Source organism: Lutzomyia longipalpis, chromosome 3 (assembly GCF_024334085.1).
Source record: "Lutzomyia longipalpis isolate SR_M1_2022 chromosome 3, ASM2433408v1".
Taxonomy (NCBI): Eukaryota; Metazoa; Arthropoda; class Insecta; order Diptera; family Psychodidae; genus Lutzomyia; species Lutzomyia longipalpis.
The window spans coordinates 17621466-17647408 of NC_074709.1; the positions used below are offsets into that span (position 1 = coordinate 17621466).

Below are 25943 nucleotides of genomic sequence, written 5' to 3' on the forward strand. Positions count from 1 at the left end.
TATAGATTAAAAGACGATGCGGAACGTGCCTCTTTGAGAAACTGAACAAAGATGTTTTCTTTGGGTGTGTGTGGAAGGAAAGTTACGGCGGATAGCCGGAAGTCCGACTATGTGGGTGGGTGATTTCATTATTTGCTACCACCCACATACAAAAGTTTCGGCCAAAGTCTATGTGGTTTCCCATTGAGGTCAATCACAATGGCTGGTATTTTCAGGCGAAAGCTCCCAAAAGCAAAGGCTCCTTGAGAGTGGGACGAAGTTAGTCCTACAGGATGTTGGAAAACTCTCCCCGACTTTCCACTTCTTCAGACTCTCCAGCATGCGGATAAAAAGTGCGAGACGTGAAAAGCAATTGAGGCGGAGGATTTTCACGAATTTCAAGAGTATGTCAGGCAAGAGTTGGGGAGGCTGTGTTTTTTTCAGTGGAAAAGCACTAAAGCTGTCGAATGTTAAACGATATCACGATGTTGCGATTTATCTTCCCTTCATCCTCCTTCACCCTATTTTCGCGTGTGAGGCTGATTTTTCTCTCTGGAAAGATCCCATACACATCCTATAGGAATCCCCGGGAAATTTACATCTCAGCGGAACCATCAACGTGCATTAAATATTCATTTTTCGATCACACACCAATTTTCCCGCCAAAAAAAAAACTTCTCTCCACTATAAGGAGATTTTCCAGAGGGTGAGGTATTGCATCATCTATAAAGGAGCTTTCTGCACTCTTGCTGACGTAATAAATGATGACGTGCTCTTCCTCAAGGAGCTTCCTCCGGGGAATGAGCACGCGAGTACATAAATTTTCCTCCTGCACCCAAAGGATATTGTTCTTTTGCACTCCAAACCCATCATTCCACAAATCCATTTGCTGTCTCTTCAAACTGACAAAATATTCTCTTCTTGCTATATTTTTACAGTTCCCAGAAAAAAGACAACACGAGGAAGATGGATCAACATACATTTCAATTGTCTTGCAAGATGAAATGCTTCGCCTTTTTGCTCACGAACTATGTACAAAAAAAACGAGGGTGGTAATGGCCCAAAAGGACTAACTGTCTGTAAGGTAAGACGCATGCGTTTAATTTCTATGAATCGATGGTGGTGTTGGTATACCACCCACCCGTGCAAAAAAAAGGTGGCACAACAATAATTGCAAAATGCACGGAGCTCTTTTTGTTCAGCTTTCGCATACAAAAGCTCACAAAGTTTTACTGATGACTCGCCCCACCCTCGAGGCACTGATTTAAGAAGTTTTCATCACACACAACTTGTTCTTTGAGAACATAATTTAAATTCCACGAGCATAAGATACAAATTCAGAACAATTCCTCCTCCGTAAACAGCCCCCCGCTTGCTACCCTTCTTTAGTGCTGTAAGAGCTTTTTGCCACTGGAACGCAAGGTAAAAGTTTTTAACTTGAATTTCTTGCATCAGGAAAGTTTTCATCCAAAAAAAAAACTTTTTGTTGAAACTCATGATCAAATTCTTCTTTTTACGTTGTAAAGAATAAATAGAACAAACAGAAGAAAATATATTTATGGGATATTAGTTGAATTCATAAATCTTATATTTATATTTTTTAAGTCAAAAGTTTTGGGAATTTTTCCAGTCTAATGATTTTTCCCAAAATGATGAAATGGAAATTTTATACAAGAAATCAGAAGATATTAAAGAATATGCATCTAAATCTCGTTAATAATTTCACGTAGAAACTCTTAAACAACTTTCCTGCTTCACTCACAATTTTCCTCTCTAATATTTATGAAAGAAATCAAACTATCACCCCTGGAAAGTTTGTTGGTTGGTTAGTTGAATAAAATCATAAAACTTAGTTTCAGGAAGGAGATATTTTAGCATTTCGTGCTTCCAACGAATTTGCATCTATATTTTGAAACCATATCAGAAAGTTTTTGGGAAAAGTCATGGAAATTTTGAATGGATTTAACGATGATTTTAGAAACTTCTGAACAAAAATTTTGTGCCAATGTTTGTTACTTTGATTGGAATTTCTCTGTTAAAATTTGAATATGTAGATAGTTGAAAATTCCCAAAATGTTTCCATGTCCTTTATGTATTAATATTTAAGCCATTCAAGTTGGGCAAACTGTTGTAATTTTAAAGACAATGGATCAAGAGGCTTGGTGAGTGGGAATGTCATGAGAGAAATTTCTAGTTCCTCGGGGACTTTTTCTCTAAGTGGTGTCTGTTAGACAATTCAGTGGTTGTATGTACAACCCCACGGTAATCCAATGCTATCTTTTCGAATTTATCTTTATTCCCAGAGAGTCATTCCCAGCGGAGGACTTTAGCAATTTGCGGATATCCTTAAAATATGTATCCCTCCTTTCGCTTATGGGATTGTCTTTTGCCTTTTGAATGCCATGTCAGCTTAAGGGGGTGAGAGACAAATGGACCAAGTGGTGGGAAAAGACAAAAGAAAGATCCTCCTTTCTGTATAGCCCAGATAGGAGCCTTGAGTGCTGCAGGTCCTCTCTCTCTCCCCACCCACAGGAAGGTGCAGGACGTGTAAGTTATGACAGTTGCTTTTGGAGAAAGTTGTATGATAACTTGGCAATTTTCTTTCATTTGTGTAGAGTTTTATGATGAAAATTTTCTTTACCAATGGCTTCTTCCGTACCGGATGACGAATGATTCACTCTCTGAAAATGTTTTCATTTTCTCAACTTTTTAAACTTTGTTGTCCGCTTTTTTTCTGCTTGGATTTCCTTCCATTCTAGCGGGGAGTTTGAGAAATAAATTTCTCTTGGCAAAGTGGAAAGCTCTCCATTTGCTGTATATTGTTAAAGTCCGTATTTATACAGAAAAGCTCCTGGATGAAATGATTTTCCCCCCTATCGTCAACTTGGACGTGGGCCAAAGAGAAAATATTTCTCTATGCAAATTTTTCAGAGTGTCCTCAATGGTCCCTATAGACAACAAAATCATAATAATGTGACACATGAAAGAGGAAGTTTTATGTATGATGGCGGAGAAGCAAAAATTTTATAATTCAAATTAGTTTTTGGACAAAACTCACTTTTCCCATTATTTGGGCGAAAACACCAACTCATTGAAAATTTTTTTTATCGCATCACAACTCCGGCAAATTAAGTTATCATAGAGAGATAGTGCGCCCCTAAATATCTACAGCTATCCACCAGTTGGGTATTTACACCCCTGGAGTCCGGGGGTGGTGGAGCTATTCAATAAATGCGGTACTTTTCAATTCAAAACCAATGGTGTGAATGGATAAATCAACATTCAATTGAATGAGGCCCCAACATAGAAAGTCTATCATTTCAGCATTTTGCAATATTATTCTACGTACATTGTATGTATATATACATAGCATTTGGGGGAGAAATTTTCTTTGCTGCCACTTTCAGCTGCCTAGAACAATACTATGAGGGTTTTTGGGGCGAGCCTCTCTACACACACTGCTGGGGAACTTCCATATCCTTTTCGCTTTTGTTTGGGATATACCAAAAGTGTGGGAGTGTGTGATAAAGTTTGTGTGGATGTTCAATTTAATATTTTGAGTATAAATTCCACTCCAGTTCATTCACACCACACATATACCACATTCTCAATTTTCTCATGCAGGAGATTTTTGGCTGCAGGGGGTGGAAAGTGTGGTGGCATGAAAAGAGTCCGCTCAGTGAAGAGGGTTTGTATGTCCTTCACAGCTTCTATTTGAGGGTACTTTCCGGTGGAAATGGAGAAAGAAAAGTGGCGAGATTGGGTGACAGGACGTCACGATGATGAGATACTTTTTCCAGCAACAAAAAATGTCTTTTTCTCAACAATAAGCCTTCAAAAGTCAATTTTATGGATGGGACTTTATGTGCAGAAATTGACATAATAAGGAGTTTTAGAGTAGAGAGAAAGAAAAATTGCCAAATGACAAAGAATTATTTGGGAAATTTGTGAAACATTAATCATTTGGCAAATATATCGGAAATAAAATGGTTTAATAGATTATTTTTAACTCTTTATTTGACACTGGAACTAGCAATTTGTCAGAATTAGAAAGAAAATCTTTTTTTAGAGAAATTTCAATAAAAGCTTTTCATTTAGGAAAATGCATAATATATAGAGTAAAGTCCCCTGCATGTAACCAAAATTAGATTTTTAAATTCTTATTAATTTAAGAAAAGTGCGATCGTTTTCTGGAAAAGTGCTGGGAAACGTACATTTTTTTTTCATTAAAAAGTTTATTACACCTATTGGTTTATTAAAGAACAAATTTGTGTATATGTAGAGGACTTATCCCGTGTGTTGTACATAGGGGAACATGGGGCAATTTGTTAATTTTAATTGTGAAGTATATTTTCCTTGGTATGTACTGAGAAAATATTTTAATTTTATAATGACGACTGTCTTATAGGAAATTTTCTGGGCTACAACTTTGTCTCACACGATTTCTTTCTATCTCAATAGGAAAATGCATTTTCAGTCCATTTTCCGAACCTTGCGAAATAACATTTTGCCCCAGTTACCCCTAACATTTTTCCATCAAAACCTCGAAAATCCCAAAGCATGTCTGAAATCTCTTTTGTCTAATTTTTACACAACTTTTATTCATTCCCTTCTGTGAAAACATCACGAATTTCCTCATACACGTTGCGCTGTTTTTCCGCTAACTACTCTCATGAATTTGCTAATTTTCCTGAATAATTTTCCACATATACAAGCAGGAATAGCTTTGTGTGAAATGAGTTTCTGTACAGAAACCCTTTGACTTTGGAAGCCTCAGAGTAGCTTCCTTCATTTTCCTGCACATCATCATAAATGTTACGCGAAATATCAAATTAATTTGTAATATTATGTATATATTAAAGTCTCTCCTCGGGAAATTTACTTCATTATTTATGTATATACATGGGTCATATTTCGGAAATGATAGCAAATCGCCGGCGGATGCCAATGCGTATGAATTTCTCAGAGGGAAGGTGATGCTAACAAAATATCGCGGGACGAAAACATTAGTTTTCACCTGGTCGTACGCCATCATTGGTTCGTGGGTGACTTCTGTGACAGAGGCAAAATTCCATTATCATTGCAATTAACATTTATAGAGTTTCACTTGAGAGACAGTTCATTGAGGAAGCTTTTAATGGTTTTTCGTGCTTGAAAGAGCTTAAAAGAGGGTACTTCTTGCTGCTGCGAAACTGCACGGAAAAGTGGCTACACTTCAATTTCATTAAGTGAATGAGGCGAAAGTTTTGTCTCACATACAATACAATTCCCATTCCTCCTCATCAGCCGCCATGGATTAATCCTTCACAGCAGAAAGCTATTGAGGGTTGAATATTCGAGACGTAATACTTGTTTGTCTCCCAAAAATGTTGTCAACCAGAGACAATGGCTCACAGCTATGGTATTAATTAGTTAGCTAAAGTTGTTTGTAGTTGATTTTTCAGGAAGACAACACCCGAGAAATAATTTAATTTTGCAATTTAATCCAATAAATGGAAAATTCCTCAAATGTTTGTGGCTTGTACCTCAAATAGAGATATTTCCACATTTTCCTACATACATATATGTAATTTCACTCATCCCATACGGAAGGGCCCTTCTGGTAGCTGTTGGCATTAAGGAATATTATCCAATTTATTCTATGTCGCTTTGTGGTGTACTTTTGTCAAATAGAAAGAAGAATGAGATGGATTAGTTGGGGAAGAAAATGAAAACAGAGAAAAGATAAATTTGCAACTGACTACTGAAGACAAAGTATTTGTTTCATAAACTCCATGGGGATTAGCTTCAGGAAACCCAAAGAAAACTCATGGTTCTCAGGAGAGAAATAGCCTTTGAATGTTCACAAAGACTGGTAAAAACACTTGAGAGGATTACAGGATGGGATCCTGAAAGAAATCGCGTGGGAATCTTACTTATGGGCACAAGAAATGCAGAAAATATCTTGGAATATGCATTACATTCATGGAAGGATGCATATAGATAAAAACAAGACTTAAAGGAACATAATATTTCTGATAGGAATTTCCATTCTAAATCCTTGATAAAAATAAAAAAAAATATTTGGGTCAATTTTTTAAATCATTCTCAAGGGCAAAAGGATAATTGCCTTGCAAAAGCTGCCCAATTATTAGTTCTATAAAAGTGAACTACGCCTCGAGCATACCTGCAAATTACCTTTTCACTATCACCACAGATCTTTTTGCTTCAAACTTCTTCGCGCGTATATTCATTAAACCATCATGCAAATGAATGATGTAGAACCAACTCTTTAGGAAGGCTGCTGAGGATCTGACTTGGAGAGGTGCAAATGTAAATGGTGAGGTGAAAGAGAAAAATGATATGCAATTAAGATTAAAAGTGACTCTCAACTAAATATTGTAATCTGTTTGCTGTTTTCCATGCGCACATCTTTCCTATATGGGCCCACTCTTCGTGCGTCCACCACTAGAGATTTACCAGCCCAGTGGCAAACATGCGGAGATTGCCTTGTACATACATAGCACGGAATGGGCAGAGGCTGCAAAATTGATGATTTTGTGTTTGGAGTTGAAAATTAATTCAGTAACTGAAGGACATGAATTCATTAAAAGGCACGGGGAATTGATTAAAAGAGACGCTCAAGAGTGCAAAGCAAAAACAGGCAAAAGGAAGTTGCGGTTTGATGGCAGAGCATGAATGTGGGCACGTAAAAGGAGCCACAAGATCATGAAGGGTTTTCATGGTTGGGGTCTTTTTATTGCCAAGCATGATCACCGATCTTGCAGTCATTTCTTTGTGATTCACATTTTATGGGCTCTCTCGCTGGCTGTGGCCCCTCGAGTGATAGAGCAAATATCGTGGCAAATAATGGCAGATAAAAGGAGAGCCATGGCGAATGGTGGAGCTCAAAAAAAAATAAAAAAAGATGGTAATATGAAAAGAGCCCCTGGGTACCTCAACCACCCAACTTTTATAATTCGCTCAGCGCGCACAAATTTACCTTCGCGATTGCCTACGCCCTGCGACTAATCTCACAATGGGAGTGCAAAAGTGTGCGCACCCAAAAGGTACAGCAAAAATACACCATTCACTGCCCCGAAGTGATCTAATTTTTTTTCACGATAGATCGAAGAGAAGAATGCACAGATTGCGCGGAAGAAATCTCCTCACGGCCACCAAGGGCTGGCAATTAATCCTTTCCTATAGATGTTTTTTTTACGAGAGTGCAGAAACCTCAATAAAAATGATCTCGCCTGCGAGACATCCAAGCAAAATGAGTTCTGTGTAAGCTGGCGTGTCAATGTGAACAAAGAAGGAAATTGCTCTATTGCAATTGTACCAACCATCTGCCCTCACAACACCCACATCTTCACCAACTTGTTCGCCAACATGACATCCACGTGCAGCCAATGGGTTGTTAGAATGTGCAGCAGAAAAATCTCGCAACATCCTTTTCAGATCGATCTTTTAATTTATCTTCTCGTAATTCAACCTCTCCGCACACAGTCCCTCATTTTCGTTCAGTCTATATGCTTAGAAAGCAACATAAAATCCTTTATGGAATCTCTCGCCGTTGGGCCCACTGCCTGCCAATTAGGTTTGAAACATTGAGGAAATTTATGAAGTGTTTGTGGATGTGGAGTGTTGTTATTTGTTAAGATGAAAAATCGACTTTTTGTAAAAAAAAGAAAATTGTTTTCGGATTTAATTTTCATTACCAAAAATGTGCAGAAAAAAGTCCAAAAATTTTTTTTTAATATTTGATTCTTTATTGAAGTTAAAAGTTCTAAAATTCTGGATTATCTTCAATTTTAATTCATTTCTAAAGATTCCCTAAAGTTTGTTCTAAAGTTTTGGATACTCTTTAATTTGTTCTAAACCTTTATATTTTCTTACATGGTGCAATTTTATTCTGATTATATTATTTAGTACCTACCTATGTTTTTTGCGTTGCTTTTAACGATTCTTTTATTGAGGAAGAAAGACTTTAAGATCCTTTGAGTTGTTCTAAAAAGTTTTTCTTTTTGTTTTCACTCTATAGTTTATTTTAATTAGGCGTTGTACAAAAAAATTAAACATTTTTTCAACAATAAGTTTAGTACACTTTCATCCATTGTACTAAAAACTATTAATAAAATTTAGTACACAATGGGCCTTATTCAGCCACCAAGAAGTCCTTGAAATCTTTGAATTTTCTACTGAAATTTCAAGATTTCAAGCGAATTTCAATTGATTCTTGGTCGCTGAATAAGGCCCAATACTAAGAATTTTAGAACAAACTTAGGAATCAATAATAAATAGTCAAAATTTTACTAAAAATGTTTAAAAGATAGTATTTTTAAATATTCCCCGCAAGTTCTTGGAGATGTATAATTTATATCTCATAAAATTTTCATGGCAATATTTCATAGAAAGCATAGAAACATTCCAAAGCATTGAAGCTTAGCAATAAATTGAGAGGAACTCGAGACGTGTGTCTCGCAGGCGACTCAACCCTCGCCTCGGGGTATGAAAGAATTAGAGAATAGAAATAGGTGCACAGGGTACCTCACAATGAAATGCTGAATTCACATTTTCTCTCTCTCCTTCTTACTTTTCTGCAAATTGCTCTTCACACGTCGCGATGGTCTGGCGTTGAAAGTTGCTTTATGAAAAAAAAAATCAGGTGAATGGTTTTTATGATTATGCTTGTATGGCAGACGAATGTAATTGAAGTGTTGAAAGTTACTTAATGCTCCTCGTTTTTGTGTCTTTCTCTTTTTTTTCCCGCCATCAAGAAGGGAATAAAAACTGGGACGTGATTTGGCGCAAATGGATTTATTTGTAACCACCCTGTGTATACCTCGTGCAATCTAATGCTCTAAATAAGGTGATCGCCTCTGAGAGTGTTGCTTAGAGATCGTTGGATGATAAGTACGCCTCCAATTTCAGTACATACATACTTTATTCTTCTCTCGGCCATTCTCTGTACTTTACTCCAGATTGAGCCTTTCAATTGCACTCCATATAAATGCGGAAAGATGTGCGACAGAGACGGTAATTTGGCCCCCATCTCGTTTCTACTCTCACAATTTAATATACTTTTTCTTCACGTGTATGCATTTGCCCACTTGCAGTCATCGTTTTAGATTAAATGTTCTTTGGGATGTAACTGTATTGATATTTTTCTTGGCGCGAATCTCGCATCAATGCATTCGTGAGAAGTTTTGTGTTTTTGTTCATGTTAAGGGAATTTAAATTATTTTTTTTAAAGATTTTATATAAAATTAGTACACAATAATTTTTTTTTTCAATAATGCAAAAGGAATAAATTAATGATTCGCATGACAATGAAATGATATTGTTAAAAAAAAGGTGTTCTTAATTTAGTACTTAATTTAGGAAAATTAGAACACAATTCAAAAAATTTAGAACAGTTTTAACCTAATTGATATTTCTCTCTCTTTAGCCTAGCACAATTTAATGAAATTTTAATTGTACCTACTATTTGTTATAATAGTGATTTTTTGATGACAAAATATTTGATGACAGAATATTTGACAAAATTTAGTACATCATTACAGGTAATTAAAAAGCTTTGAAATTATCATTTAATTCGTAATTAAGATCATTAGTTCAAAGCAGAATTATTTTTGTTTGTTTTCAGAACAAACTAAATTATTAAACTTTTTATTACAAATTTAGTACAATATTAAAAAAAAATAAAATTCAGCAATATATATCATTTAACGTAAATTAAACAAGAAGCTAACTCTAATTTATCATACCAGCACTCATCTATAGTACACAATTGAATTTTAGAACAATTAAAGAAAATTAAAAAAAAATCAAATCCATTAAATCCGTATTGAGAACAACTTAAAATGAGTACTAAAACTATTTAAAAATAAAAAAGTATAAATTTTATTTATTCTTATGACAAACCTATACGCAAGCATCTCGCGATCTCAGAACTGGCCTCTCGATCTTCTCGTGTCTTTTAGCTGTGTTATGTTTACCACGAGTAAATGTACGAGAGCACGGTGTGTTTTGAATATCTTGAGCTTGAGGTCACACAACCAACCATAGTCTTGTCTTTGAGCACACCCAAGCATGGCACGATCTGCAGCCGATGGCTAAGCGATGTGGAAGTCACTTCCAGCAGCACCAGCAAAAGTTCCTCAATCGCTCGGTTTCAGTTTCAATTCAATCTTACGCGTGCTTGGACGGCTTTTGTGCCGCTCATTCATCTTGATCGCGATCGTGGACTGTTTTGTGCACTCTGTGGTGCTCTCAATATTGCAGAGGTGGTGCTAAATTGAATTTCCATTTTGAGTTTTTCTTTTCGTCTAATTCATTGTGATTTTATTCAATAAACATTTTTTTGCACACATAAAGCTTAGTGTTGAGAGAGAGTTTTGGACAACATTGGGGGTGGTTGGCGAATGATCTGAAGGATTGTGGTGAATTAATGTGACAGAGAGCACGTTGTGTTGGTTGAATGAGGGTAGGAAAATGTGCACAAGAGAAAATCGTCCAGTGTGAAGCTCGTGTGCCTTGTTATGAATGGTGTGCCCATTGTGGAAAATGACCATAAATCTACCCATACCGCAGAGATACAAGAGAATACTCCAAGCTATGACTATTGTGATCGCTATTATCTACATGACACTGGTCCTGTATCAAAGTGTCTCCGGTGTCAGCGAGTATCAGGTGAGCATCACTTTGGGCTGTTATGTGTACATAACATCCCATATTTGCAACTTTGCCGTGGTTCCCATGGCCACGGCCAGAAAATCGATAAAAGTGCATCTCTCTCGGTTGAGGAGATTTCCCGTGATTACCATGTGTCGGTGCACGTTTAGCAGGTGCAACAGTTGGTTTCTTTTGCCCTTCCTGTTTCCATCCATTCGTACAGAGTGGAGGGCAGATGGGAATTGCACCTGAAATATTGTACGTGTAATAGTGGCTCAAAAGGTACACCACGGTGCGGAATGTTTTCAAAAAGTTCTCATGTATTGATTTGTTCTTGATTCCAAAATTAAAGGATGTCATGCACAATACAAGGGCGAAGTACCTAATTGAAGGAAACGCAGAAAACAATTTTAACCCACCCAGTCTTGTAGGGAATCAAAAAATGATAAAGAATCGCCAAAAATATTCACCATTTTCCACTGGGGTCACAACGAAAAAAGCCAATAAAGTTTTGTAAAAATTCAAAAAAATTGGCCGCCATTCGCCATTTTGTTCATTTCAATGCATGAATCATATGTTTCAATGCTTCGTCATGAGCTTGTTGATGACAGTTTGACATTTCATTTTTTTTTGGAAAAAATAAAAAAAAATTGCGTATTTTTTAGTTTAATTATTGTGGTAAATGTGTTTTACGTGTTATTGAAGAGTGATTTTTATATCTGAATACCTGAAGGATGAATTCCCGCACAGCCTGTGACCGTCTCAGCGAGCACATCATTGGTCGTGGAAAAGGTCTTGGGAAAGGTGGTGCCAAGAAACATCGTAAGGTTTTGCGTGACATCATCCAGGGAATCACAAAACCAGCAATCCATCATCTTGTCCGTCGTGGTGGTGTGAAACGCAAAGGATTCCAGCGCAGAGGATCTCTCAATTCGTGAAAAAGTCATCTTCAAGACGATCCACGACCAATGTTTTTGGATTGCTTTGTTTTGTAACGAGAGATGTGCTCGCTGAGACGGTCACAAGCTGTGCGGGAATTCATCCTTCAGGTATTCAGATATAAAAATCACTCTCGATCAACACGTAAAACACATTTACCACGATAATTAAACTAAAAAATACGCAATTTTTTTTATTTTTTCCAAAAAAAAAATGAATGAAATGTCAAACTCTCATAGACAAGCTCATGACGAAGCATTGAAACATATGATTCATGCATTGAAATGAACAAAATGGCGAATGGCGGCCAATTTTTTTGAATTTTTACAAAACTTTATTGGCTTTTTTCGTTGTGACCCCAGTGGAAAATGGTGAATATTTTTGGCGATTCTTTATCCTTTTTTGATTCCCTACAAGACTGGGTGGGTTAAAATTGTTTTCTGCGTTTCCTTCAATTAGGTACTTCGCCCTTGTATTGTGCATAACATCCTTTCAAAATTTAAAACTCATTTTCATTAAAATTAAACTAATAATGAAAAATGAGTCAATAAATCTGATGATTTACTTGTTTTTAAAAATAACCTTTTGTACCTGATGAAGCTTCAGGAAACACCGAAATCAAAGATTAATAAAAAGCTCCTCATATACTAAAGCTTTAAATTCTTAGCTTGATTCAATATTATTTTAATTTTCCTACACGATTAATTGTAAATCTGTGATTTTTTGCTTTCATTATCTGATTTTCACTTTAAATAAATACTTTAATGAAGATTTTAAGTCAATAGTCTGTTAAAATAACAAATGTTATGCTGTTTTTTTTTTTTGCTTTTTCTCACAGTCAAAAAATTGTAAAAGCTTTTAAAAACATTCAACAACTTTTGAACCACTTCATATTCCATCATGCGTTTTTTTCGCCATACTGCCCATGAGAGAATTTCATTTAGCCGCTGTTTCGGGTTCATTTCACCTCCTCACCACCCCCTAAAAAGGTCGAGCATGGGTTGAAATTGCAAAGAGAGGGCAAATGCTGGTTTACACGAAAGTTCGCCTCTAGCTTTTAAACGGGTTTTATTTGCATAAATGTGTCGTCCTCCATGCATGTGTTTTCATCGGTGCGATGTTCTTTTTGCGCACCATATCATCTGTATTTATGCCCTCCAGATTATGCTTCAAATTTCTGTGCTCTTGCTTTTTTTTCTTGGTTTTTTGGGAACCAGAACCCTGTCCGTTACGTGCTCGATGGGATCGCGTTTTGGCTGCGAGATTCTTCCATTAAATTGCAGAATTCACGCAATGCTCACATGATGAAAAAAAAAACGCACAAAAGCATATTTTTCTCAGAATATCTGGGAGTGTTTTGGCATAGAGAATTTTGGGTCATTGTGAACACAATTAGAGCTCTATTATCTAATCCGTTGTCGCGCCCACACCTCTGGATTCAGAAACCCCCCGCGTGCAGACAAATCTTGCCTGAGAGAACCCAAAAAGAGCGGGGAACCCAAGAAATCCCCAAGAAAATTAATAAACTTCCACTATATATTCAGCATCTTGTAGCAATTTTGATTTATAGCCCCTCCCGAAGGATCCAACTGTGTAATTTTCTCTATTTGGATATATAAGATGTAGGTACTCCTCTGAGGGTTCCCTTTTGGTGAAAATGACAAAACATAAGATCGAGAGGCGATGGTGGAGAAGACAATGCGAAGGGGGAAGAATATTGGACTAATTCTATTGTTTCTCAGTTGAACGGGGAAAGAGGCAATATAATTGATGCTTGAGTTCTTTTCCCGCCATCAAAATGTTTTTTTTTTAATTTTAATATTTTACGGCCGCGAACTTCACGTCCATAGGGCCCATCAAAATGTTGGAAATTTTGAAAATTTTGCCATTACCGAGTGGAGCATCACTCTTGATGCCATTTAAGCCAATCTTGGTGACCACTTTATTGTTTGTTTCCGCTCAAAACAATTCATCGCCAGGCTCCCTCGTCGCCGCATGACAATCAAATCAGAAGCTTTCGCCTCACCAGCCACTCACTGTATGAGCTCTATAAATTGCTTGTGGACTATTTTACATGTCCCAAACCCCCAGTTGAGAGTGACACCGTCAGAGTTGAGACAGATATCCATTTTTCAAGATAGCAGATCAATTGAATGCCCCGAGGGGTCGAAAATTTTCAAGTGTGGGACATGAAAACCCAATTAAATGGATCATGATTGATTAATTTGCTTTTGATTAAGCTGTTTTTAGGGTATGGCTATACGGAGATTTTTTTCCACCTCATATTTCGAAGGTTTGCTTAACCCGGATATGCCCATTGTATTAAATATGCATACATTTTCTTTGCTTTGTGTACTTTCCGTAAGCTGTATTATAGCAAAATATATATAGCGAAATATATAGCATCAGTTACATTCATTACAAAATAATTTTCTTCGAAGAAAGGCAAATAAAAGAAGCCTCCATTGTATTTCTTTGCACCCCTTATGCAAGACGAATGATCTTCAAACTGTTGAGCATAGCCATTATCAGCTCTGCTCATTGTACTTATATGTACAAAAATCAATTGAAGAGGGTGGTGAACTCAATTCTCTCCGCATACAAATTGAGAAGATCGTAGTGTGGAGATTTTTCCTCTTTCGTGCTGCAACAACAAGTTGATTAGCAGCATCCGAAAGTGTGGTGTACCCTAATTGAGATGTGACCTCTCTTCCACTATCAATTCATCACACATGCAATTTTATCGCCACCATTGTGATTCGTTCTTTCGCGGTATTTCGTTGAGATCCAGTTGAGATTGAGATCACACACCGAAGGAATTGGTGGCGCGGGGATGGATGAAATTCAAATAATATGGTGGTCTATAGTACCTACCACAATAAGCATATGGGATGCCCAGAGGCCAGGGAGAGACCGTGAAATTCCAGAGAGGTGCTACCGAAATAGCCACAGAATGACACTGTGCGGATTTTTTTTTACAACTCTGCCGCCCCATGACACAGGGGAGGCCAACTGCTGTGACGCTTATTTATGGGAATTGTTTTAAACTTCGGTCGTCCACCAAGAGCTGGTTTTCTTGGCGCTCTGACTTGTCTTAGTTTTTTTTTGTTTGCTTGACGCGGCATCAAATTGTACCATCGGAGTTATTGAGAGAGCATCTTGTGTGAAAAGGTATCCCCGTGGATATCGTTCAAATTGAATATCATGTGAAATAAATCAATGAAAATCCCGTGGATTCTTTCATGTTAATTGAATCAGACGGACAAAAGGGGGAGATAAAAGGCTCATCAAAGGTGATTGTTAAAATGTAATTGAATTGGCTGATTTCGGACGCGGAGAGAGGTGAGAGGGTGGTCTGTCTTCACCTCGCCAGAGTGGAGATTTTTTAAAGCACACAGAGATCGGGCATGCCAATAGAATGGGCACTTTGTGATATCGCGAGCACGACGGATAAAAAGAAGAAAAACTATAAAATCAAATTATTGTTTTATGGGCTCAACACTAAAATTTTAATTGACAAATGTTATGTGCGACCAACTGCTGCGATGCCCAATGCTTTTACTATCGAAATCACATTTTTATTGCAGCCAAAAACGTTAAATTTTAAACACCACAATGAAATCAATCAATAAAAGAACACGGAATTAAATGCCATGTGAAAAGATTCATTTTGAATTTTTTTTTTACAGAAAGGCAATTTATCATTGAAGAAGAAAAAACAGCTCTTTTCATTCCTGCGCGCCATTGTCATTTTTGGACGCATCTTTCACTCATATAAAATACTGATTGTATTGTGAGCTCCTTCGCGATGTGGGATTCTCTTCATTCAAGAAAAAATTGTGGTGAATATAAAATTGATGGAAAACGGTACGAAAATGACATTCAAGCATCGATTGGGACGTTTTTTCTTTATGAGCAAAAATGTGTAATAAAATTACTGTCGGGAATGTTTTTTTTTGGATAAAATTACACCCATATCACGTTTTTTTTCGTCTTTAATCCGGGTTATGACAGAGCATTAATGTCGCATTATATATGTATAATACATAGATGTTTGTATAAATTTTCATTTTGAATTAATGCGCCAACGGGGAAAAATTGTTGTCATTTTTTGAGCCAATGATTAGTCACTAGATGTCTCTGCATTAGAAAATGGTCAATTTACAACTTTTTTACTATAATTGAGAGAGGGTACATTTGTTCCTATTATTTTCGTGGAATTTCCTGGTTTTTAATTAATCCTTGCTCATAATTTTGTTAACAATGAAAGAAGGATTAATGCTGAAATTTCATGTTGATAATAATGAATTTATTGCATGATATTATTAAATATTAAATAAACAATTCTTTTCTCTTGATTATTTTTGATGGAACAATTATCCACAACAAATATTTGATTTAATTATTTGATTGTTCGCGTCTATAAAAATTTAATAAAAACTACTACATACATTTAACATGTATAATTTTTAAAATTGAATTTCAGTGAATAGTTTTATTAATAAATACTTTTAGTGCTTCGTAAAATTGAACTCTAATGGCCATCGAAATGACCATTATGATTTGCAATTATCGTGCCACTAAGCATCGTGTTAAAATGCCATTTTGTTTTAAAATATCACCCTGTGGTACGCTTTTAATTACTCCCCACAACCATTTTCCATATGAATTTTGCATCTTGCTCCTTTGGCTTGAATCGTCTGGCCGTTCACAATGACATGTCTTCGATACTTTGTAATGGTGATATCACCCAGAGAGAAGCTAAAAGACACAAGTATCGATCGACGAGGGTATAAAGTGGTGTAAAGAATGACAAAGAAAGCAAAATTGAAAGAAGTGCAAAAATCTTTAATGCCTTTCTGGATGCTCACCGACTCGACCAACTTCAACCCACAAACCACCTACACAGTCGGGAATTTTTTCGTTCTCAAGTTTCTTCTGTACGGATTCTGGGTATAAAGTTTGGTGCACTCGGGTTGACAGAAAAAAAGAAGGCAGAGAAACTGTGCAGACACCCAGAGTAATAACAATATAAATGTGCAATTTATGCCACGCACAAGCTCTCGTGCCAGAGTTTAATTTCTTTGCATTTGGGTTGGGGCGGATTATCAGCCAGCAGTGGAGGTTTGGCACCGAAGAAATGGATGGATGAACGAAATTGTCTCAATATGAACAAAGTCTGCTCTTTATCTTATCTGCGGGTGCGTCTCCTCCGCATAAGAATTTGCATAAAGTGGGTCTCTCTGTTTCACAAATATTAGCTCTCTCTGTAATGTATATATCAACAAATTTCCCTATCAATTGGTTTTCACCGGAAACTGATAGTAAAGTGCCTCGTGCTTTACTTTATGTTGCTTCAATACGACCAAAGTTTATCTCTATTTAATTTGCAAATCCTCTGGTGCTTTTTTAGGAGGTGCACTTTGAGACAAAAATGCAGAAAATGGGAGAAATAAATATTTTCATTTAATACTTTGCATACAAAATTTATGTAGTTTAAAGAGACAAAATATTCATGAATTGTGCTTTCTTCTTAAAATTCCTACAACTTACTCACTGCATGTTCTTAAGTGCACACCATCCCAAGAGGGGTATATGCAAAATTGAATGTCAACAAGTCCATTACTGAAATTGGTTTTCCTCTAAAAACACACATCATCTTGCAACATTTCACACTGGGAGAAAAAGTCACATCCATCTGGAAATCAATATCATTTCTCGGAAGTTCGCATTTGCTCAAATGCAAAAATTTCTTGTGAAGGAAATTGGAGAGGAGCTCAGATTCACGAGCAATTCGTGACAATTGTGGCTGCACCTGCTGCGAAGATGATTCATAATCCCACATGTCCCTCCTGTCTGGTACAATAAAGTCTTCTTTATTTGTCTTCTCCCATCCAGCACAACCGAACATCTCACATTCCATGAAATTCAACTCGCGCAGAGGGTTGAATTCAAAGACAGACATAATATAGATATGCGAACTCGAAAAACGAGGAAGAAGAGCGCGAAGAAAAGCAAATATTTGAGGTGAATGAGGTTAAAGTTTTTACTATTTATTTTTCCCTCCAGAATCTTCCACTGGTCAACACTGCATCACCAGCAGTATTGCAAAATGCCTCCTCAAATGTGCCACAGGCAGATGATAAGACGCTGTACACGACCAAAATGACCCAGGGTGGCTATCTGGATCTGAGTCAGGGTACCGTGACGGGTACCCCGAAACCACCCACTACGGAATTGGATGATATCTTTATAAGTGTTAAGACAACGAAGGGGAATCACGACACAAGGCTGGCACTCATTATCAAAACGTGGTTCCAGCTGGCAAAATATCAGGTACGTTTTCCCCTTCTTTACCGCGCCCTTTTGATTACAACACCTAAAGTTCTCTCTTCACAAGACCACCAATTAGGGTGTCTCCTTGTTGTCTCTTTTAGTTAAGTGTCTCATTTTTGGTGTACTGAAGGAGGATTGTAATTTCTCTTTGATGTACCACACTGTAATTTATTCAAGAAGAGTTTTAATCTGAAGAACTTTTTTCTTTTAAATTGAATTAAGAAATCTATAATTTGAAACATTTTAGTAAAGAAATTAATAAAATAATTCTAAACTCCAGCGTTAAAAGCTTTTAGGAAAATTAAGAATTATAAATAAAAAGAAATTGCAAACGTTAGAAAAAATTGAAAATAATTTTCTATGACTATTTCAAGAACAATAACAACTATTCGAAGATTCTTAAGAGAAGTAATTTTCTTCAAAACACAATGAATTTCACCCTGTCTTGAGAGCCCAGATCTTTCCATGGTTTTTATGCAAATAAAATCTTATGTAGTGCGACTGAACTTGGCTTGAACTCCTTCTGTGTATATGCTAAAGGTTGCAGACGGGGTGGAAAACAAATTGGAAAATTCTTTGGGTGTTTTCAGTTGTCGAGGCGTAAAATTTGAAATTTGTGAAAATTCCTCCTCCTTCCTCGCATATGCCGAATATTTGTTTTGACTTCCTCCTTGTGTGAACAAGGAAAAGGAATGAGTATACACGAGAAAAGAATCTCTGTCGTGATAGCTTTCTGCTCAACGAGGCATAACGTGCCACCAGAAAACGGGGGGAAACCCAATGTCACATATTCAACATAAAAGACAAGAACGGAAGACACTGTAAGAATATTCTTCAAATGCTATTAAAAATTCCCCTTGTATTGTTAACATAAATTATGATATTAAAGTTTGCTATGTTATAGTGTATACTTTCCTCCTGATTTTCGTATTGAACATAATAGCAAGAAATTGGCCACATGAGTTATGTCTTTTGGACAACACGAAGATGTATAGAGCGAGGGCAAAAGAAGGTGAATTTTTTTTTCGCTCTTCTTGCATATGTTTTATATATTAATAGATGAATGCCGTAATGGTGGAAAAAATCTCTCCTTTCTGCCTTTGTAGCAAAGTTCCGTCTGTATTACATTTGATATGGTTTTTTTCACGTCTTTTGCTTGGAATTTTGCATACAATGCGCCAGCACAATGTTTTATTCATGCAGGTGGTTCAATATCTCATTGTGTGTGCCTTCTCACTCCTTCCATCATCCTCTTTTATACTCTCTCACTAAGAGCCAACACAATATGAAAAAGCCACTCGACTGATAAAAATTCATCTATATAGAGTGCTAAAACTTCAAGAGCTAGAGAAATCTCGTGTCCAGACTCACTTGCCTGCCACTCCTGGTTTGTGTGTAGAGGTACCCTATACCGCTTTTAAACGTGGACAGGACAACCGCAGAAACCCGCAGGTTTTCCCGCATTTTCAGCAAAATAATTCCCTTTAGTGGTTTTTTTATGCTACCATCATAGCAATGAAAAATTGCAGCAAAATTGCAAATCCCAACAGAACCAGCACCCATATGCTAGAGAAAGAGTAGCCATGCATTGCTAGCAAATATGGTACCTCCCCATATGAAGATTCACCGCGCGCGATTTATGTAACACGATCGTGCCTTTTTGAGAACATCCAAGCTAATGAATATTTGTCATTCCTGACAGCATCCATGCATATTTGGTGGAAATTGAAAAGACGATTGATTTCCAGAAGCCACATCATCCCAATAAATTCCTTCTGCAGAATCACTTTTAGTGTATAGTATATTGAAATGCTTGGTGAGTTAAAATTCAATCTGATTGAAACGCTCTGAAATATCGAAATGTACTGTGTTTGGATCCAATCTTGCTCCCTCATCTCTCTCTTTGGCAGTATACAACGGCGATTGAAGTCAAGGGTACATTTAAAACCTATATTGGTGGTCCTATTATTTTTCTCGACACTGTATATTGTACGTTTAAATGATGAATATTTTCCTCGTTGAAGATGTGGATATAATTACTATAGAGCTTTGACCTCTTTTTTTTCACCAACAATTACTCTTCCTTCTTTCACTCGCTCTGGGGGGTTGTTATTTTAGCAAATTGATGGTATTGTGATGGAAATCGTTGAAAATTAATGGCAAAAATGCTGGAGTTGTATTGCTGGAAAGCAAATTCTCAAGAGATGGCGCTGATATAGAGATAATAAAAAAAATGATTTTCTAAATCAGAAAGATGGAGGCGCCTGGTAATTCAATCTAAACGATTTGTTTCATTCCTAATAATTCATGTTCTTTCATGCTGTATAGCGAATGATTCACCATATTCTTCATTAATCAATCCGTTCGATATTGTACGTACCATTGAAAAAAAAAACGTTAGAATTCAACTCCTGAAGCGTATCGTATATAAATTAAAAATTCATATTCATCTCCAAATCATTTCTGGTGCTACACATCTGTTCTCTCCACATTTTGCCAATATACATATGAAATTCTTATTGGAGGAAATACGACTTTAATCTTCAATCTGGTGCGGATTCATCGCCTCATGTTGCGAAAAGGTAATTTCCAATCCGATCAATAGCCCTCACCTGTGTTTTTTTTGTGTGGTCAGCTTTCCATGGGTTGCAATTTCGCGTATACGGTGTTTGCGGTCTCATCGCATCATTCTCGTTATTTATCAAAAAATAATAAAATGAATAGCAGTGCGAAAGAGCTGTTGTGCAGCACCGCAAGAAGTACGTGGTGAAGGTGCTTGAAAAACCGCGAGAACGTGAACAATTTGCTACCACAGCGTCACATGGAAGCCCATACAGAAATTGCATTGGAAGATGAGGAAGAAGAATGGGTGTGCAAGAGATGCGCGAGGGTTATTGTGGAGAAGAGTTTGTAGTGTAATTAATACGATCTACCATATCAATTTCTTGGATGATTGATAACAAACACGAAGGTACACCGCGGCTTTTGCTGAATTTTCATCATTGCATCCTACCGAATGCAACTGCGCGCAACAAAGGGGTCATGCTGACGAAAAGGGGATACCCCACGACCAAATAATAAAGGCTATGGACGTGATTTGTGGTACAAACGTCCATTTGGGAGAAATGTGTGTGCACCTCAAAGGCCAACTCTCGCTTGCGGGGACTTCTTCATGTTGGATTTCATCCGAAAAATCCAAATACACACATAATATTGGATTCTTCAGTTTCATTCTTATCTCACACTCATCATCATCGTCTTCCCGGGCTCATTTGGTCCGTCTCCCTGTTGAAATATTTATGAAGTCGCCAGGACGGAAAGTTCTCTCATTAGGGATGAGTGCGCGCAATACGATGAAATTTAACGCAATTTTCTCGAGGCCAACATATAAGACAAAATACCTGGCAATGGAGCACTTTTTTTCACCTTGCCCCAAGAGATCACAGCAGTACTGTGAGAGATATAGAACAGAGACATTGTGGAGGATGATGGAGGTACTGCATTAAATAATGCCTCAGACGCGAACGGAATAGCAAATTAAATGCCATCGCGAGCCTTTTTGATTGGGAAAAATCATCATCCCATTGGCAAAGGCCAAAAACGGCACAGACACAATTACTTTACAATTCAATATACAATTTTCATCATTTTATTTGTCTCCTTCTTTGATCTTGCTCAGTCCCTGCTTCTTTTTTTTTGCTTTTAGCAATTCCGTCGCAGTGAATTAACGTCTGATGACGCCCACTGTTGAAATGATGATAAGGAAGCTGCTGACGAAGCACCTAAAGCAAGATCTGAGATGTCATGTGCGGGCATAAGAATGCACTCTGATGGGAAAAATGTGTGTTTGTGAATGCGATGAATTAACTTGATATGGAAGGTATTCTTTGCCGTTTTGGGTGAAGATAAAAAGACGAGAAATTTCATTTTTGAACTCTGATAGAGGGTTCAAGTGGGTCAAAAAATGTCGAAAGCTTTAAAAATTGAAATTATTTTAAAACAAATTAAAATTAGATTAGATCAAAGTTGGGAAAGTTAATTAAATTGAAAGGTTTTGATTTTCTCCACCAAAAAAATCCACTAGATGTCTCCACAGAATGATAAGCCCTCTGGCGGGAAAATAATATTATAACGCAATATTCTCCCCCAGACACATAGTTTGCGTTTACATCTTGAGTATGAAGTTCTTTAACAATCGCTTCTGTTGTTCTCAAGGAAATCTATATACTACACATTAGAGGGGTCTGCTTTTAGAAAGAACATTTAGAAGTGTTAAAGAATATCCACTCAGAGGTGCTTGAGAAAATGCTAATGCAATTCTCATAGACAATTTCCAGTGTGTTACTTTTATTTGGTATTTAGCTATCCATAAACACATCCACCGGAGGACGGTCACAGCGTGAAAAAGTCAAGGGAAGATGAATTGTGCAGTAAGATGTTTATTATTGGGTGTTTGTCTATTTAATTTTCTTGCAATTACTGTCACATGAAGACCACATATACACTTCCACTGTGGGGGCAACCATCCCGCGTGATGGTGGAGGCTTGGAAAATTAACACAATTCACCTCAGTTGTTCTTCAAAGATTCTGTAAAATGTATGTTATATTTGCTTTTAGAATTTTATGACTGCTGGGCGAGTGCCAAGAAACTTTCAAGAAATATATTTTTGTATTTGAGAATTTCCAGGATTCTTGGGATGTGGAGTGGTGTGTTTCCCACTTGAGAAGACAATTGGGCATAAAAGAGATTCCGTCAGTTGCAGAACATTCACTTTGCTTTTTCCATTTCTGTTTATTTATCTGTACCTCCGCGCCACTCTATGGCTTTGGGAGAGGTGAAAATGTATTAAAAAGGGAAAATTTTTTTGTTGTGTGTTTATAGTGAAATCAAACAACTCAACAATATCGGGGAAGTCATCCCAACGTCTTGCACTCAAAAACTTCTTCGCTTTTCTCTTGAGGGATTTTTTGAAGAATTTTTTTTTCTTCTGCTGCTTCAAGAAAGCCATCAAATGAATTTAATTCTCATCTGCGACACATTGTCACGTTTGGCCTAGTGTGCTGGAGTATATCCGGGGAGCAGATGGCCATACCACACAGATGCCCATGGGAACTTCCCACGCGCATCACAAATCCCCAGAATTTTCACTGGAGATTCTCCACGCGCAGAGGGGATCGGAATTTTTCTTATTTTACATTTTCTCCCCCCTCAATCAGTGCCGGCTGTTGATGGAACAATTGCGACCATTGACTGAGTCATGCTCCCGCCATCCCCATCTCCTCACCAAGTACAGAGTATCATTAGGAGCCAATAACCCAGCACTTTTGTCCAGATCTCGCGATCATTTGTTTCCATCTCATAGTTTTGTGTATAGCATATGGCTATATCTGTATGTTTTGGTATATTATTATAAAGAGAAAGAGCCAGAGTCGCCCCAATTTATCAATCGAATCGATCATTCATTTTCTCTCTTGTTGCTCCAAACACACAACCTCCTGCCCCGCCATGGCCCTCGCCACCCATCACCATCTTCGTTCATTTTTCATCAAAACCAAATAACACGAGAAACGGAGAAAATGTACAACATGATATCGCAGCATGATATCAAAACAACAACAGGGAGTTTCATTAGAAGAAAATAGCATTTCATTTCACTTCGGGACATGGTTTGGGAAAGGGGGAGTGGTGGGGCCGAGAGGTGGGTCCTCGGATGGAAATGTAGATCATTCAGAGATTTTGTCACTATGAGACGTGAAGAATTGCGTGATTAGTTCCCCCTGTGTGAGAACCCAAAGTGAATAAATGGCGACAATTCATTGAGTTTACGTTTGAGGAGAAGAAGCTGAAATTCTGCTGGCTCTGATTGTGCACAGTTGGAAGAAATGATAATTTGAATTCAGCTAATTTAGTATATTAATTCAATGAAATATTGCCCAATTCTTTTTGCAACATTTATCATTTTCTTCATTGAAATTGTCTTTACTAATATAAGATTTTTGTGGACTAGAAGAAATAAAGTTAAAATCTGATTCCACCGTTAAGGAATTTTATTTTTAAGGGTAAATTTTTTACCTATAATAATGTAATTGCCCTTGAAATCAATTTTATTGTGAGAATTCAATTAAAATCAACTACCAATAACAACCAATTTCCCTAATTTACGATGATTGAATTTTGAATTTAATTTGCACAGAGGCACTCCACAAAATCCCCAATGATTAAATTCTCACTTTAACATGCTAATTACGAGAATCCTGATACTTTGTCAAACAACGTGGTTGGTGTGCAGAATAGTTGATGAAATTCAATAAGTTTCCAACCCCATGCAGAAAGCCGTCTCCCAAAATAAATTCATACTGTCTCCTTTGTGAAGGATGATATTCAATTAACGGCATTAATCATTGAATGTTTAATTATATATCGCCATATAGGTCGTAGTTTTGGGGGTGAATATCTCATGTGAAAGGCAACACCGCAGTATGACGTGGGAGTGTCGTTGAAATGTGAAATTTTGCAAGATACGTATGGGGGTGGAATAGATGAGAAATTAAGTGGCAAATTCCACCATGGGGGTTACTCTTGAGTGCCTGTGAGCAGCAGAGGGACATGAGATTGGGCTAGTCTGAGGTTGAATCACTCACAAATTTCCTTCGTCTCCCTTCGAGATGTGGGATTTCACACGGTTCGGGGGGTTGATGAAGAGTCATCTACTTTAAATATTTATGCGGGCACAGTGGTAGGGGGTAGGTTGCGAGAATTGCTGGTGTTTGGTAGATAAGAAAGGCGCAAATGGAGGTGGATGGTGCGTGTGTACGTTACGAAGGTACCAAAAAGAGAAATTTCTCACATAGAGCACCCTAAAGGTGCCGCCACGGGCAAAAAAGGGACAAGGGGGCAATCTCGGGGGTTGTTTACCTTAATGGTCAATTCTCTTTGTCTGGACCCATTTCGGCATTTGGCCTGTGCGTGCTAAGAGAGTAGCTTTTTGTTTGATATTCTCACGCTTGAGCTGATGATGGCCGTCATGGTATATCTCAGAAGGGTGATGTCGTGGAATGGCAACGAGAAGAATTTTAGGCGACGAAATGGCAAAATTTAGCCCCAAATTATTGTGATGTGCCCACACAGACTGTTTCCTCCCCCCGTTGGCCATAATCTTATATTTTTGCGTCGTCCACAGCAAAGCCAAAGGCAAGAGTGTGCACGACAGGATCTTATTTCTCACCAGGCCCACCCCTGTGGGTAATTAGAAGACAATGACGGGGCACTTCTCGTGTGTGTGTGGCTGGACTTTTTTGCTCGCAGCATGTAGCATCAGCAATTCCCATATCGGAAATGGCATCGAATTTCAAGATGAAGAGTGGCAAGGAGCCATATGATCATATCTCTAAACATTTAATAATCTCCACTCACTTTGCTTGACACTATCAGGCAAACAAAATGGGACTGTTTATTGATTGAGAAGCTCAACTCAGCATTTCTGGAACAAAGCACTGAATCACTCATGAAAATTATAAAATGCAAGTCTCAAAATATTTTACTGAAGAAGATCGTGAAATGTTTCTGATTTGCACTACAAGATTATATTGTAGGGATTGCCTTATTCTGTGTCTACACAAAGTAATTTGTGCAGGTAATGCTGCATCTTTCGAGAAAACTTTATTCACTGGAATCAAATTATGTATGATCGAATAATCTTGCAATTCAAAGAGAATTTTATAGTAAATAAATTGGAATTAAATTTAAAATTATTTTCTTAACTTTGATAATTATTTTTGATGTTTTATCAAAGAAAAAATGTGTTTGAATCTCTCTCTTTGAAACGAATAAGTCACTGGGAAAAGAACCGAAAAGAAATCCCCCAGATGTTTGCCAATCTTCATCGTAAGAAGGAAGTGCGATGAATTTGAATAAAATTTCAATTTGCTAATCTTAACGATTTATGCTAAAAGAAAAGAACCATGCAAAAATAAATAACGATATGGGGTTTAATTAAAAATTCCCGTACCTACAAAATTCCCCATACTGTTT

At 37.2% G+C, this 25943-nt stretch overlaps 1 protein-coding gene across 2 annotated transcripts in view; it reads left to right on the forward strand.

The window, feature by feature from the left end:
• The window catches only part of LOC129792435 (fringe glycosyltransferase), a 114064-nt gene that overhangs the window by 48466 nt on the left and 39655 nt on the right, over positions 1-25943 (forward strand). Inside the window, exons 2-3 of one of the 2 annotated variants that reach the window (XM_055831498.1) lie at positions 918-1063; positions 17644-17910. In XM_055831498.1, the coding sequence (XP_055687473.1) occupies positions 1010-1063; positions 17644-17910 (321 nt within the window). In that variant the 5' untranslated portion in view covers positions 918-1009. Of the gene's footprint in view, positions 1-917; positions 1064-10050; positions 10654-17643; positions 17911-25943 lie in introns of those variants that run through there. The other variant, XM_055831497.1, reaches the window with a different exon arrangement.